At 38.5% G+C, this 17708-nt stretch overlaps 1 protein-coding gene across 2 annotated transcripts; it reads right to left on the bottom strand.

The window, feature by feature from the left end:
• Positions 1 to 213: 213 nt before the first annotated feature.
• LOC108427094 (ankyrin repeat domain-containing protein 34C) lies at positions 214 to 8358 on the bottom strand. Of its 2 annotated transcripts, none has more exons than XM_037531208.1 (3): positions 8338 to 8358; positions 6531 to 7028; positions 214 to 1784 (listed from the first exon to the last, which is right to left on the bottom strand). In XM_037531208.1, exons 2-3 carry the CDS (start codon positions 6933 to 6935, stop codon positions 777 to 779), a joined length of 1413 nt encoding a protein of 470 aa, XP_037387105.1. In that variant the 5' UTR covers positions 6936 to 7028; positions 8338 to 8358; the 3' UTR covers positions 214 to 776. The 2 variants fall into 2 exon arrangements, with proteins under 2 accessions (XP_037387105.1, XP_017552528.1); XM_017697039.2 differs by lacking the exon at positions 8338 to 8358 and adding an exon at positions 8190 to 8230.
• Positions 8359 to 17708: the final 9350 nt, after the last annotated feature.

Here is a 17708-nt window from a genome sequence, read left to right on the forward strand (position 1 = left end):
AAGTAAGTACATAAATACATCCTCTGCAAAGAGCACACTTATTAAATACGATTAAATTTGCACAGTTTCTATTTATTTATTGTGTTTTAACGTACTGAAAATATATATATATATATATATATATGTGCCATAACTTTTGCACAGGCCACATTTTGTTGTTTTTTTCTCTCCAATATGTTACATTCAGCAAACAAACACTAATAATGCTTTAAATATGCAGAAGTGTGTTCTATGTTGAGAACGTGTTGACCAATTTCTTAGAAAATCAACACATCATAGAGGTTCCCAAACTTTTGCATAAGGCTGCATATATAAATTTGTCCTCCGCTATGTGTATTTTGTGTTCATTACAGTGTAGATTGAAACAGCACATGCATAAACTATAAACATAAACAGCAGAAGGTATTTTAGATGTTTTATTGTATATTTCAAGGATGAAGCTATTAAATGATGCATAATATACTGTTATTTTCTATTTATGGTTGTCCCTTTCTATAGTCTGTGTTGTGATTTGATCACTGTTTTTAAATATAAGGCCTTTTTGATCTTAATTTTATCACAGCTTAATTCTCAGTGTTCTGCAGCTTTCTTGATCATTATGGAATCATCTACAGCTCTTTTCATCATTCTGAGCTCATTTAACAATTCTTCATTTGTCTTCCTACAAATTACATGAAGCCTTTGAAGTTCTACAGGGCTAGCGTTGTTGGAATCATTTTAGCAGTTTAATATTGAAATCATACTGTATGTAAACTATTCCTTCTGAGCTTCACATTTCATAGGATGAAGAGTATCTCATCCGTACTGCCCTCCTGACTCATCTGTTCGAGCTGAATGGAGTGGCGGCGTGGAGGTCTTCGGCTCCTTGAACCACCCTGCCTTTGCTCTTGGGTCTCTTCAGCTCTGGGGGTGGAGCTAGGCTCTCTTGGCCAGGAACATGTGGATGTGTTCGCAACTGGGAGAGGGGGCAAGAAGCTACCGCTACGTATTTGAGTCCTTAAACTCAGCTGCTCCTGAGGCTTCCACTTCCTCATACTGTTAAATTCATGAGGAGCAACAGGGGGTGCCAGAGAAAGAGAGCTGGCACTACTAGAGCAATGGTGGAGGTTCCTGTTGATAGGAACCGGTGGTAGCGTTAGAGTGGTGGGCTGGTCATTTAAGCGGGTGTCTGAGCTAGATAGATTGAGGGAAAGGGTGGGCAGCTGAAGTAAATTCTGTCCGGTGAGAGCAGGTAGAGTGTTTCTTCGGCTGTGTAGACGTTCTGGGACAGCCAGACACTCCAGGCTATGCTTGCCCATGTAACTTCTGGACACCATTCGCCCAGAGTGTTTGTGGTCAGCTGCCTTTGGTCCATCACTCTGATCTACCTGATGAACAAGCAAGGTCGTTCCTGCCACCCCTTCCTCCTCTTCTTGCACTGTTTCTTGCCTCACCGCTTCCTCATAAGTGCGGCTGAGGTGAGCCAGGTTTTGGATGGCCACCCAAGGCTCGGAATGCAGCCTCTGACGGTCCACTGTCTCAGTCTCCTGGGCCAAAGGTGAGCCCACTCTACTTCCTCTCTTCCCTGAAGCCCTGAAGTTAAAGATATTCTCTCCCTCTGCCTCTGAGTTTGGGGAACTGGTCTTCAGTTCAATGTCAGAGGGTGACATGCATGATACGGGTGAGGTGTTGGGCGAGGGAGGCACATTCAGGTAGCGGCGGGTCACTGTGGCACCATCAGAGCTTAGATCCGTAGCAATAATGATAATATCTCGGCCCTTGGCCTTGCAGGCATCCAGCAGCACCTGATAAGAAGTGTGGTCTATGTTATATGGTATACGGCATAGAAAGCTACTTCAATATATCCACATATAAAATGCAAAATGAAAAGGTAAGAGATTAGCATATTTGGCTAATACTAATGCTGTATGTGAAATTTTGATACATAAAAGAAAATAACACTAAATTCTAAAACTGGAAAATGAAAACAGCTGTTATGTGTTCTACAAATGCAGGTCACATGGGTATTACAACAAATTGCTAACATTGCAAAAAAGAGTTTTGGCCTTGCTAGGCTAGTTGCCTGGGGCAGAAACCTCACTGGCTCAATATCTTTAGCATCTCAATTTCACTTATAATATTGTGACCGCTCACAGATGCTGGTGAACTACCAACAGCTATTATAGCTAGCCTTGTAATTTGGCCCATAGTGAATATTATTTAGAAGTTAAGGGAATACTCCTGTTTGCAAGATGAATATATTACTACAGCCATATAACTGTAGTAACTTCTTTAAATCTATAGATAGATAGATAGATAGATAGATAGTGTGTCTTTATACACTATATTGCCAAAAGTATTCGCTTGTCATCCATTGGTTTATGGCCCTTGCTTTGTGTACTGGTGCCCCAAACTGTTCCCACAAAGTTGGGAGCATGAAATTGTCCAAAATTGTTCCTTTCACTGGAACTAAGGGGCCGAGCCTCCATCAAACTTTACACTTGGCACAAAGCAGTCAGACAAGTACTGTTCTCCTGGCAACCACCAAACCCAGACTCATCTATTGAATTGCCAGATGGAGAAGTGTGATTCGTCACTCCAGAGAACACGTCTCCACCGATCTAGAGTCCAGTGGTGGCGCTGTACACCACTGCATTCAACGCTTTGCATTGCACTTGGTGATGTAAGGCTTGGATGCAGCTGCTTGGCCAGGGAAACCCATTCCATGAAGCTCTCTATGCACTGTTCTTGAGCTGATCTGAAGGCCACATGAAGTTTGGAGGTCTGTAGTGATCGACTCTGCAGGAAGTTGGTGACCTCTGCACACTATGCGCTTCAGCATCCACTGACCCCGTGCTGTCATTTTACATGGCGTACTACTTTGTGGCTGAGTTGCTGTCGTTGCCAATCACTTTCCACTTTTTATAATACCACTGACAGTTGACTGTGGAATAATTAGTAGCGAGGAAATTTCACAACTGGACTGCACAGGTGGTATCCTATCACACCCCTGAGAGCGACCTATTCTTTCACAAATGTTTGTAGAAGCAGTCTGCATGCCTAGGTGCTTGGTTTTATACACGTGTGGTAATAGAAGTGATTGGAACACCAGAATTCATTGAATTTCATTGATGGGTGAGTGAATACTTTTGGCAACATAGTGTATGTCACTGTTTGTTGGAACAAAACCTGTATCTCCATTTCGTTTTTCATTTTCTGTCAAAATTTGCCTGTTGTGTTTTACATTATATGTAAATTTCATGATGAATGGAGCAACAGAAATGGCCCAAAATAAATCTGGTTCCATTGACTTACATTAAAAATAAAGAAGGTTTTTTCTTCTCCTATATTTTGGAGATACAAGGTTTTGTTTCGACAACAGCTATATACAACTCCAATTCCAATGAATTTGGGACGTTGTGTAAAACATAAATAAAAGCAGAATATGATGACTTGCGAATCCTTGTCAACCTATATTCAATTGAATACACTACAAAGACAACATATTTAATGCTCAAACAGATAAACTTTTTGAATTTGATGCCTGCAACACGTTCCAAAGAAGTTGGGACAGGGGCATGTTTACCACTGTAAACCTAAATCACCTGTCCTTTTAACAACACTCCATAAGCGTTTGGGAACTGAGGACACTAATTGTTGAAGCTTTGAAGGTGGAATTCTTTCCCATTCTTGCTTGACGTACAACTTCATTTGCTCAACAGTCCGGGGTCTCCGTTGTCGTATTTTGCGCTTCATAATGCGCCACACATTTTTAATGGGAGACAGGTCTGGACTGCAGGCAGGCCAGTCTAGTACCCGCACTCTTTTAATATGAAGCCACGCTGTTGTAACATGTGCAGAATGTGGCTTGGCATTGTCTTGCTGAAATAAGCAGGGACGTCCCTGAAAAAGACATTGCTTGGATGGCAGCATATGTTGCTCCAAAAGCTGTATGTACCTTTCAGCATTAATGGTGCCTTCACAGATGTGCAAGTTACCCATGCCATGGGCACTAACACACCCCCATACCATCAGAGATGCTGGCTATTGAACTCTGCTGATAACAATCCGGACAGTCCTTTTCCTCTTTGGCCCGGAGGACACAACGTCCATGATTTCCAAAAACAATTTGAAATGTGGACTCGTCAGACCACAGGACACTTTTCCACTTTGCGCCAGTCCATCTCACATGACCTCGGGCCCAGAGAAGCCGGCGGCATTTCTGGGTATTGTTGATATATGGCTTTTGCTTTGCATGGCAGAGTTTTAACTTGCAGTTGTAGATGGAGCGACGAACTGTGTTCACTGACAGTGGTTTTCTGAAGTGTTCCTGAGCCCATGTGGTAATATCCGTTACAGAATGATGTCAGTTTTTAATGTAGTGCCGCCTGAGGGATTGAAGGTCATGGGCATTCAGTGTTGGTTTTCTGCCTTGCCGCTTATTTGCAGAGATTTCTCCAGATTCTCTGAATCTTTTGATGATATAATGGACTGTAGATGATGAAATCTCTAAATTCCTTGCAATTGCACATTGAGAAACGTTGTTCTTAAACTGTTGGACTATTTGCTCACGCAGTTGTTCACAAAGTGGTGAATCTCGCCTCATACTTGCTTGTGAACGACTGAGCCTTTCAGGGATGCTCCCTTTATACCCAATCATGACACTCACGTTTCCAATTAACCTGTTCACCTGTGGAATGTTCCAAACAGGTGTTTTTTGGGCATTCCTCAACTTTCCTTTTTTTGCCCCTGTCCCAACTTCTTTGGAACATGTTGCAGGCATCAAATTCAAAACAAGTGAATATTTGCAAAAAACAATAAAGTTTACACGTTTGAACATTTAAATATCTTGTCTTTGTAGTGTATTCAGTTGAATATAGGTTGAAAAGGATTTGCAATCTTTCGTATTCTGTTTTTATTTATGTTTTACACAACGTCCCAACTTCATTGGAATTGTACAATCTCTCACTAATGTGAGTACATCCCTCACATTTCTGCAAATATATTTATATATTTTCATGCGGCAACACTATAGAAATGAAACTTGGATATAACTTAAAGTAGTCAGTGTACAGCTTGTATAGCAGTATAGATTTACTGTCCTCTGAAAATAATCACACAGTTATTAATGGCTAAATAGCTGGCAACACAAGTGAGTACACCTCACAGTGGACATGTCCAAATTGTGCTCAAAGTGTCAATATTTTGTGTGACCACCATTATTATCTAGCACTGCCTTAACCCTCTTGGGCATGGAATTCACCAGAGCTGCTCAGGTTGCTACTGGAATCCTCTTCCACTCTTCCATGATAACATCACTGAGCTCCTCCACCTTCCACTTGAGGATGCCCCACAGGTGCTCAATTGGGTTTAGATCTGGAGACATACTTGGCCAGTCCATCATCTTTACCTTCATCTTCCGCAAAGCAGCTGTCATCTTGGAGGTGTGTTTGGGGTCGTTATTGTGTTGGAAAACTGCCATGTGGTGCAGTTTCAAAAGAAGGGGATCATGCTCTGCTTCAGAATGTCACAGTACATGTTGGAATTCATGTTTCCCTCAATAAACCACAGCTCCCCAGTGCCAGACCATGATGCTACCACCACCATGCTTGACTGTAGGCAAGAGACAGTTGTCTTGGTCTCATCAGACTACAGGACATGGTTTCAATAATCCATTGAACTGTTTGTGGGCTTTCTTGTGCATCAGCTTCAGAAGAGGCTTCCATCTGGGACGACAGCCATGCAGACCAAGTTGATGCATTGTGTGGCATATAGTCTGAGCACTGACAGGCTGACCTCCCTCTTCTTCAACGTCTGCAGCAATGCTGGCAGCACTCATGCATCTATTTTTTGAAGCTAACCTCTGGATATTATACTGAACATCTGGAATCAACTTCTTTGGTCGACTCTGGTGAGTCCTGTGCCAAGTGGAACCTGTCCTGGAAAACCGCTGTATGACCTTGTTCACCATGTTACAGCTCAGTTTCAGGGTGTTAGCAATCTTCTTATAGCGTAGGCCATCTTTGTGGAGAGCAACTATTCTATTTCTCACATCCTCAAAGAGTTCTTTGCCATGAGGTGCCATGTTGAATATCCAGTGGCCAGTATGCACCAAATTTAACAGCCCTGCTCCCCATTCACACCTGGAACCTTGTAACTCTAAGAAGTCACATGACACCAGGGATGGACAATGACACAATTTGGCACAATTTGGCCTCTTCACTGTGAGGTGTACTCACTTGTGTTGATAGCTATATAGACATTAATGGCTGTTTGTTGAGTTATTTTTAGAGGACAGTAAATCTGTACTGCTATACAAGCTGTACACTGACTACTTTAAATTATATCCAAGTTTCATTTCTATAGTGTTGTTCCATGAAAAGATGTAATAAAATATTTGCAGAAATGTGAGGGGTGTACTCACTGTTGTGAGATACTGTATGTAGCTAGCTAACACAATCAACATTTTGATACATCTACATTTACATATGTATATAAAGTGTATGTGGTTATAGTATACCCAGGACTTCGAACTAGTCTGCACCACTGACCTGAATAGTGTCCTGGTCATGAGCGTTGATAGCATAAACTAGAGCTGATGCACCTGAGTAATCCTCCATGCTGGGATCGGCACTGGCAGAGATGAGGGCCGCAGCCACCTCAGCGCCGGCCCGTTCCATGCAGGCGTACATCAGGGCGGTCCGGCCAACCTTGTCCTGGATGTTGGGGTCCGCCTGGTTCTTGATGAGGAAGCAGATGAGCCTCAGCATGGTGCTTCCCGACTGATCGCCCCTCATGGCCCGGCATGCGGCTAGCAGTGGGGTCTCTCCTCGCTGATTGCGCTCATTGACCTGTGCACCCCCCTCCACCAGCAACCGAACCAGACGGAGCTTGCCCAGCTGGGCCGCTGTGATGAGCGGGCTTCCATCCACCAGATACCCCTGTGTTTCTTCCATAACTGGAGCTCTGATAGGGATTTTCCTTATAGGTTTTTCTTATAAGTGATTAGACAGAAATGTTTTAGCATTTTAGTCCTTTAGTCCTTTGAGCTAAATGCATAAAAAAAGGAAAATGGACCAAAAAAGAGAAAGCTATGAGCAAATGTTACCATTGTGTTTTAGGCAGCATATCCATATATTACAAATAATAGAGAGTATTCTTAAACATTTATTGAAAATCAAAGGCTTTGTAAAGTGTAAAGACCCCCATTCAAGATTCTGATACTTTAATTTTAGTAACAGCATAGATGATCTGAATAAGATACTAGAAATCTATGTTGTTTCTTACTGAAAGTGGCTAGTAATGATTTCGTGCTTGAAATGTCAAGCAGTCCAGGCAGCATTATAAAAGAGTTTGACCCGTTTGAATGTAGGCTGCTTTGAAATGCCTTCATCTCAGTAGGAGAGCTGCCCGAGTTAAAAGGGAAAAAGAGGTCAGCGGTTCTGGCCCAGCATTCAAAAGCATTGCATAACTGACCGAGTACTCTACAGCCAGTTATAGCTCAAAATATTCCACTATTTCACTGTATGTTTCTGAGCAAACACCAATTTGAATTGTTTTCCATTGTTAATATACTAATCATTTTATGTATTAAGAAGTGTTCAAATTGCCACTGTCAGGAGAATGAAAAACCTCATTACTTTACAAGAGAAGGAAAAAATGTAATGTATGTTAATATAAAGAGATTTTGGACCGTCAACTCATGTTCACACATATAGGGATGCAATACTGTGCCAATAATATGCCAGCACCTGATATTTTTTATGTATAAATCTGCCAGTGCTGATGCATAAACATTATCAAAATGGAGAAACTGAGACTAAAACTACCTGGATTAGCATTACTGAAAAATATAACTTACTAGTAAAGAACTACAAATGCAAATAAATAAATTTTTTGAATTTTGCATAGCTAAGAAACTGTGTTGCAGCATAAATATTCTGCCTATCCAGAGTACAATAAATGTTATCAAATATCAGTATGAAATATCCATCAAACCTAAACGTCTGTCTGACGCTGATATGTTTTTTTTAAAGAAATTATATGCCAATACTGATGTGATTCTAATATTATCTTGCATCCCACCACACAAGGGATAGGCTCAAAGGGGAGCTAGCATTTTTCAACGGTGCACATTTCATCATAAGTTTTTTAATGTCAGTGACAAAATGAACAAGATGCAGAGAAATGTATGTAGTGGTCATTATTACCTCAAACAATAGTGCATACACTCTTCAGACAGAAAATTCTGCAGTTGTAAAGAGGATCAGTAACATATTTGCACAACAGCAAATTTATACCAAGCAATGTAATTACATAATGTAAGAAATGTATAATTGTGAGAAAATTGCAACTGACCTGTTTCCTTCGACACGACATGATACAGGCTGCAAATAATTCCTCTCAACGGTCTTTTCAGTACCTGATGTGCTGCAGGTGGAGCGGTCGAGAGGGGTGTGTATCTTTGAGAGGGACCCAGAGTGCATGTGTGGGAGAAAGACATCCTGCAATGAGTGTGTGTGCATGTATGCTTACTAGGAATATTATGTATGCTGTGCCATGAATAAGTATTTTGGCATAGTGTGCTTCTTGTTGAGAACCTTTAACTGTCTGCATTGCTGGAAAGTTTCAGCTTAAGTGATGTTTCGATTCAGCGGGGCTGATGGTAATCAAGCGTTAATTGATCCCAGTTAGTGCCTAAAGTTTGTTAATTGGTTGATTGCATAACTAAGGGGTAATTACTTTTTCACACAGGGCCAGGTTTTGTTGGATCACTTTTCTCTTTCAATAAACGATCATTTTAAATTTATATTTTGTGTGGGATCAATAGTTTTTCACAGCATAGTGTTTTTGTACTATAGAGTACACAGTCATATGTATACTGAAGTCTCCTTATCAAATTCTCAATTTGCCTTTGCAAAACTACTGTAGTCGTCTTGAACTAAAACCCATGATAGCTCTGACCACTGATGTTAAAATGGTTATCAAAGGTTTCAGTGGAAAAATGGTTTATTTTAGGACGAAAATGTTTGTACAGTGCTGAACTCATAAAAGAATATTCTCAACCTAACATTGGAAGTACTATATAAAAGTTGATGAATTATGAATGTTGTGTGAGATCGTTCCTTCAACCCACTGTTGGGTTATTTCCAATAAAAATGTAGAAATGTATGAAATGTATGACACTTGTTCATCATTTCTGTGAAGTGCTATACCCCAGAAAACAAAAATGAGAGGACAATTATTTATAATTCAAACAGAAAAGCTGCAAAAATTAATAGAAAAAGCACTTCAGAAATACAGCAATAAAAAGGGGAAATATAAAACACAAATGAAAGAATGGGGAAAAATGGAGAAAAAGTCTTTCAACAGGTCAGCACGTTTGCACAAACACACAACCTCACATGCAAAGGCATGACTATGGTAAAAAGAATTGAAAGCCAAATTAGAAAGAAAGAAATAAGCGAGAGGGCAGTGAAAGCACCCCCAACACAGACTTGAGCAAAGCAGTTATATCTTTAGGCCTTTATACTACCATATTGTGCCATCCCGTGTTTTTGCGGACACATGAAACCAGTTTCTTTTTCCAGGTGCTGTGCAGCCAAATCAGGACCAGGAAATACTGAAGTAAAACTAGGCAGGTCAGTGGCTCAACAACGGCTAACAGACTACTCAGAATACACATTTAATTCCAGTTATGATGCCAACACCAGTCACTTGTCTTTATCCTCTAAACATGTGTTTTTTCAGTATGAGCTACCTTAAACTGAGCCTGTACTGTGGTGTGCCACTTTTAGCCTGCTAAATCAGCTAGTGTTAGATTAGCCCTACAGGCTACGTTTCAACAGGTTCGATTTCTTTGTGTTACTACAGCACCAGTCACTCAACTTTCTTTGACATTTATTGAATGCTAGATAGAAAATTATGAACAACTTTCATTTAGTTGGTGACTATGTAAGCAAACTGAACTTGTTTTTGGTTTTGAAATAACATCAGTGAACCAGTGAATCAGTTACTGTCAAGGCCCAAGGCTCTGAAGGTTCCTGATTAATCTCTACATAGTCAACCTTCACTTACTTTCACAATGATGGAAATACACAGTTTCTTCCAGCTTCCGTACCGCAGAAAGCACCATAATGTCTGGTAGAATAGATTGGAGATTGACATAAACAAGTCCTTATCTCATATTAAAATAATTTTTTCAAGGAATAATCACTCTCCAGGCACCCTGACATCCATGAAGGAAACAAACATCCCACACATACTACAGATATCATTAAACCGATGTGATTCTAATATTATCTTGCATCCCACCACACAAGGGATAGGCTCAAAGGGGAGCTAGCATTTTTCAACGGTGCACATTTCATCATAAGTTTTTTAATGTCAGTGACAAAATGAACAAGATGCAGAGAAATGTATGTAGTGGTCATTATTACCTCAAACAATAGTGCATACACTCTTCAGACAGAAAATTCTGCAGCTGTAAATAGGATTAGTAATATATTTGCACAACAGCAAATTTATACCAAGCAATGTAATTACATAATGTAAGAAATGTATAATTGTGAGAAAATTGCAACTGACCTGTTTCCTTCGACACGACATGATACAGGCTGCAAATAATTCCTCTCAATGGTCTTTTCAGTACCTGATGTGCTGCAGGTGGAGCGGTCAAGAGGGGTGTGTATCTTTGAGAGGGACCCAGAGTGCATGTGTGGGAGAAAGACATCCTGCAATGAGTGTGTGTGCATGTATGCTTACTAGGAATATTATATATGCTGTGCCATGAAGAAGTATTTTGGCATAGTGTGCTTCTTGTTGAGAACCTTTAACTGTCCGCATTGCTGGAAAGTTTCAGCTTAAGTGATGTTTCGATTCAGCGGGGCTGATGGTAATCAAGTGTTAATTGATCCCAGTTAGTGCCTAAAATTTGTTAATTGGTTGATTGCATAACTAAGGGGTAATTACTTTTTCACACAGGGCCAGGTTTTGTTGGATCACTTTTCTCTTTCAATAAACGATCATTTTAAATTTATATTTTGTGTGGGATCAATAGTTTTTCACAGCATAGTGTTTTATACTATAGAGTACACAGTCATATGTATACTGAAGTCTCCTTATCAAATTCTCAATTTGCCTTTGCAAAACTACTGTAGTCGTCTTGAACTAAAACCCATGATAGCTCTGACCACTGATGTTCAAATGGTTATCAAAGGTTTCAGTGGAAAAATGGTTTATTTTAGGACGAAAATGTTTGTACAGTGCTGAACTCATAAAAGAATATTCTCAACCTAACATTGGAAGTATTATATAAAAGTTGATGAATTATGAATGTTGTGTGAGATCGTTCCTTCAACCCACTGTTGGGTTATTTCCAATAAAAATGTAGAAATGTATGAAATGTATGACACTTGTTCATCATTTCTGTGAAGTGCTATACCCCAGAAAACAAAAATGAGAGGACAAATATTTATAATTCATACAGAAAAGCTGCAAAAATTAATAGAAAAAGCACTTCAGAAATACAGCAATAAAAAGGGGAAATATAAAACACAAATGAAAGAATGGGGAAAAATGGAGAAAAAGTCTTTCAACAGGTCAGCACGTTTGCACAAACACACAACCTCACATGCAAAGGCATGACTATGGTAAAAAGAATTGAAAGCCAAATTAGAAAGAAAGAAATAAGCGAGAGGGCAGTGAAAGCACCCCCAACACAGACTTGAGCAAAGCAGTTATATCTTTAGGCCTTTATACTACCATATTGTGCCATCCCGTGTTTTTGCGGACACATGAAACCAGTTTCTTTTTCCAGGTGCTGTGCAGCCAAATCAGGACCAGGAAATACTGAAGTAAAACTAGGCAGGTCAGTGGCTCAACAACGGCTAACAGACTACTCAGAATACACATTTAATTCCAGTTATGATGTCAACACCAGTCACTTGTCTTTATCCACTAAACATGTGTTTTTTCAGTATGAGCTACCTTAAACTGAGCCTGTACTGTGGTGTGCCACTTTTAGCCTGCTAAATCAGCTAGTGTTAGATTAGCCCTACAGGCTATGTTTCAACAGGTTCGATTTCTTTGTGTTACTCCAGCACCAGTCACTCAACTTTCTTTGACATTTATTGAATGCTAGATAGAAAATTATGAACAACTTTCATTTAGTTGGTGACTATGTAAGCAAACTGAACTTGTTTTTGGTTTTGAAATAACATCAGTGAACCAGTGAATCAGTTACTAACAGTCAAGGCCCAAGGCTCTGAAGGTTCCTGATTAATCTCTACATAGTCAACCTTCACTCACTTTCACAATGATGGAAATACACAGTTTCTTCCAGCTTCCGTACCGCAGAAAGCACCATAATGTCTGGTAGAATAGATTGGAGATTGGCATAAACAAGTCCTTATCTCATATTAAAATCATTTTTTCAAGGAATAATCACTCTCCAGGCACCCTGACATCCATGAAGGAAACAAACATCCCACACATACTACAGATATCATTAAACCGATGTGATTCTAATATTATCTTGCATCCCACCACACAAGGGATAGGCCCAAAGGGGAGCTAGCATTTTTCAACGGTGCACATTTCATCATAAGTTTTTTAATGTCAGTGACAAAATGAACAAGATGCAGAGAAATGTATGTAGTGGTCATTATTACCTCAAACAATAGTGCATACACTCTTCAGACAGAAAATTCTGCAGCTGTAAATAGGATTAGTAATATATTTGCACAACAGCAAATTTATACCAAGCAATGTAATTACATAATGTAAGAAATGTATAATTGTGAGAAAATTGCAACTGACCTGTTTCCTTCGACACGACATGATACAGGCTGCAAATAATTCCTCTCAATGGTCTTTTCAGTACCTGATGTGCTGCAGGTGGAGCGGTCGAGAGGGGTGTGTATCTTTGAGAGGGACCCAGAGTGCATGTGTGGGAGAAAGACATCCTGCAATGAGTGTGTGTGCATGTATGCTTACTAGGAATATTATGTATGCTGTGCCATGAAGAAGTATTTTGGCATAGTGTGCTTCTTGTTGAGAACCTTTAACGGTCCGCATTGCTGGAAAGTTTCAGCTTAAGTGATGTTTCGATTCAGCGGGGCTGATGGTAATCAAGTGTTAATTGATCCCAGTTAGTGCCTAAAATTTGTTAATTGGTTGATTGCATAACTAAGGGGTAATTACTTTTTCACACAGGGCCAGGTTTTGTTGGATCACTTTTCTCTTTCAATAAACGATCATTTTAAATTTATATTTTGTGTGGGATCAATAGTTTTTCACAGCATAGTGTTTTATACTATAGAGTATACAGTCATATGTGTACTGAAGTCTCCTTATCAAATTCTCAATTTGCCTTTGCAAAACTACTGTAGTCGTCTTGAACTAAAACCCATGATAGCTCTGACCACTGATGTTCAAATGGTTATCAAAGGTTTCAGTGGAAAAATGGTTTATTTTAGGACGAAAATGTTTGTACAGTGCTGAACTCATAAAAGAATATTCTCAACCTAACATTGGAAGTACTATATAAAAGTTGATGAATTATGAATGTTGTGTGAGATCGTTCCTTCAACCCACTGTTGGGTTATTTCCAATAAAAATGTAGAAATGTATGAAATGTATGACACTTGTTCATCATTTCTGTGAAGTGCTATACCCAAGAAAACAAAAATGAGAGGATCCTTATTTATAATTCATACAGAAAAGCTGTAAAAATTAATAGAAAAAGCACTTCAGAAATACAGGAATAAAAAAGGGAAATATAAAACACAAATGAAAGAATGGGGAAAAATGGAGAAAAAGTCTTTCAACAGGTCAGCACGTTTTCACAAACACACAACCTCACATGCAAAGGCATGACTACGGTAAAAAGAATTGAAAGCCAAATTAGAAAGAAAGAAATAAGCGAGAGGGCAGTGAAAGCACCCCCAACACAGACTTGAGCAAAGCAGTTATATCTTTAGGCCTTTATACTACCATATTGTGCCATCCCGTGTTTTTGCGGACACATGAAACCAGTTTCTTTTTCCGTGTGCTGTGCAGCCAAATCAGGACCAGGAAATACTGAAGTAAAACTAGGCAGGTCAGTGGCTCAACAACGGCTAACAGACTACTCAGAATACACATTTAATTCCAGTTATGATGCCAACACCAGTCACTTGTCTTTATCCTCTAAACATGTGTTTTTTCAGTATGAGCTACCTTAAACTGAGCCTGTACTGTGGTGTGCCACTTTTAGCCTGCTAAATCAGCTAGTGTTAGATTAGCCCTACAGGCTACGTTTCAACAGGTTCGATTTCGTCTTTGTGTTGCTCCTGCACCAGTCACTCAAATTTCTTTGACATTTATTGAATGCTAGATAGAAAATTATGAACAACTTTCATTTAGTTGGTGACTATGTAAGCAAACTGAACTTGTTTTTGGTTTTGAGATAACATCAGTGAACCAGTGAATCAGTTACAGTCAAGGCCCAAGGCTCTGAAGGTTCCTGATTAATCTCTACATAGTCAACCTTCACTCACTTTCACAATGATGGAAATACACAGTTTCTTCCAGCTTCCGTACCGCAGAAAGCACCATAATGTCTGGTAGAATAGATTGGAGATTGGCATAAACAAGTCCTTATCTCATATTAAAATCATTTTTTCAAGGAATAATCACTCTCCAGGCACCCTGACATCCATGAAGGAAACAAACATCCCACACATACTACAGATATCATTAAACCAAGGAATATATTTCTAGGTATAAAAAATACATTATGCATTAAAAGGATGCAAAGTTGATTACATGGGATAATCCATACCCTTTAACCTGCTTAACTCTAGAAAAACTTAGAGAACCCAAGTTAATCACAGTGGTGGAGAACCAGATGTCTGATTCATATGATTCATATGAGATTCATATGTCTGAAATCTACCTCAAATTACTACATGAATTGATTATGAATGCACTGACTGATGTCTTAGATACTGTTTTGCAATGGTTTTGAGATGATGTTTTGGCTTAAAACATTAGTTATTTACATGCGTGGTGGAGAGGTACAATACATAAAGGGCAATGAGAAGCAAAATAGTACCTAAAGACAACATATTTTTCCCATTTATATTTATACCATTTTTTAACATGATCAAGATTACATAAAAGATTCAAAAGACAAGTGGAGGTCATTTTGGTAATTAAATTATTTATTATTACTAATTATTATTAATTTGGCAATTAAAATGTCTATTTGTGTTGTTCTGATTTCCGATTTAACATTTCTGAATTGCACTGTAAAAAAATTACTCATCAGGTCAGCCTAAAAAAATAACTTCATGTAGGAACAAGTGACTGAATTAGTTTGATTCAACTCAAAAATTACATTGATTTAAAGAATTCTTCATTCAGAGTATTTATTTAGGCTGAATACAGCAATTTATTAACTTATTACTACATGAAGTAGCTTATTCAAGTTGGTCTGACTTTATTCATCTCAACCATTTAATAATGCAGAAATTTCAAACCATTAGTGGACCTGCATTTTGCAGCCTGGTGGTGAAAGTCATCTCTCAGGACTCTATCAACACACAAGAGCAAGTTACTCTGTTTTATTGTTAAACAAAGGCAATGATGTTGAATTAGGAGCAGTGTACAGAGCCAAATGCAGGCATCTGTAACATCTACCAACTTTTTTCCTCTATATAAGGCCCCTAAGGTGTTGTTAGACTGAAAATTTCCATCAGCGAGCAAGCTAAGACAAAACAAAGTGTTTTGTTTCCAGATAGGACAGAAACTTAACCTTGTTACTTTAAGCAACATGTTGAGGCCCACAATAAGCAGAATGAATAGAAGGTCTGCAGAAATGCAGTAATTATTGGTCTTGATATGCATTATTACATATAATTATTGGTCTTGATATATGTAAATACCTTTTATTAGGTTTTTTTTATTTATTATTCTATTATTTTAAGTAAGCCAGTATGTAAGTATCAGTTTCCTGGACAGGGATTAAGCCTGGTCCTGGACTACATAGCATTCTCAATGAAGAGCCCCTGTCAAAAATGGTACAAGTGTGTTTTTGTTTACTATTATTTTAAAGATATTTCTCCCATGAATATATTACAATTTTGCGCAGTGTAGTCCAGGATTAGGCTTAATCCCTGTCTAGGAAATAACCCCTGAGTATAATAATCAAAAATGATCAAACATATACATAAAACATAGTCAATCCAAAAATGTGATTAACATATGTGCTATGTAATAAAGTGTGATTCAGAGTTTATGAGTGTATGAGTATTTTATTATTTGTTTGATTCAGGAGGGACTATTCTTCACATGTGCAGTAGCCGTTTCTGGCTAAACAGGATGCATGTTTAGTATGTTTGTGTGTTTGCAATTTTACTGCTTGTTGTATTCTGCTTTTTTTTACGTTTTTATTATTATACTAAATATTGATTATTACCTTAATTCATTAATAAAGGCACTGCAACTGGCACAGCAACTTCACTTGAAGCTGCTTCTGAAAACCACAAATTTATACAAACAATTAAGAACATTGGGCCTCATTCACCAAACTGTCTTAAGAAGAAATTGCTTCTTAAAACCCACTTATGCACTTTTCATACCAATTCTGACATTAACCAATGTTTGCTTATTTGAGATTTATTCATAGGTAAGAACAGATACTACACACTCTCAAGAGCAAAAAGGTGCATACAATTCTGTACTTTAAGAACATGTAATGTAATGTCATCCAATGTAGACTTTTTCTTAGGACCTTTCTCAAGAACAAATTTAACCTTTAGAACCCTAGAATTATGGGGATTTTTGGGGTGGTTTGGATAAATTACAATTACAATTACAATTCTAAAGTGTTTACATGTGACAGTCACACATGCCATATCTTGTTATTTTCATGTGACCCTGGGCTGCTCAGATATGCCATTGTTCGACATGTAAATGCTAACAGAAATTTCTGATCCAAAATTTATGTAGCTCCTGCAACATTTTGTAATTTTTTGCTTATAGAGATCTTGAAAACAAGTTGCAATGAGGAAACCTTTTTAGAAATTGTTAGTCTGGAGTGTCTGTGAGCTGAAAGTAATTCAGTAATTTTGTGGCGATTCATTCTGTTGGTTATTATGAGCAAAAATAAACAATTAGCATAAGGTGGGCATGTTTTTTTTATTGATTTTCTGTGCTTTTGGATTCAAGCTGTGTGCTAAACTTTGATACACAGCAAGACAAATTTATTTTTAATTACAAATTGAGTTGCATATTTAATATCAGATATTTTTATTAATCAAAATCAATGTAAACTGAAAAACAGATATAATTAATTTATAATATTTCATATTTATTGTTATTTATCTGTTCAAATGTATTTTAGGGCCTGCTTGTGTGATTTTGAGGGAAAGAGGGAACGTGCACTCATTGTGTTGAATGGAACACTGCACTTTTATTGGCTTACATGTTGGAATGTGAAAGCCAAAAGGCATAGCAATAATATAAGGAATTTTGGTGGTTTTGGAGTCAAATTACTCACTGATGCTGGCATCACTGCTAGATGCCTGCTAGTTAGGGGTGGGTCTGCTGAATGTCCTGATATGTGGATCATGTTTGCACCTTAAACCATTCTGAAGTTATGCAGGTTAGAAGTGACCTACCAGTTTGACCACAAATTGCAGATTAGGGTCCTAAAAAACTTATGAAAACATTGGCAAATTAGA

Source organism: Pygocentrus nattereri, chromosome 19 (assembly GCF_015220715.1).
Source record: "Pygocentrus nattereri isolate fPygNat1 chromosome 19, fPygNat1.pri, whole genome shotgun sequence".
Lineage (NCBI taxonomy): Eukaryota > Metazoa > Chordata > Actinopteri > Characiformes > Serrasalmidae > Pygocentrus > Pygocentrus nattereri.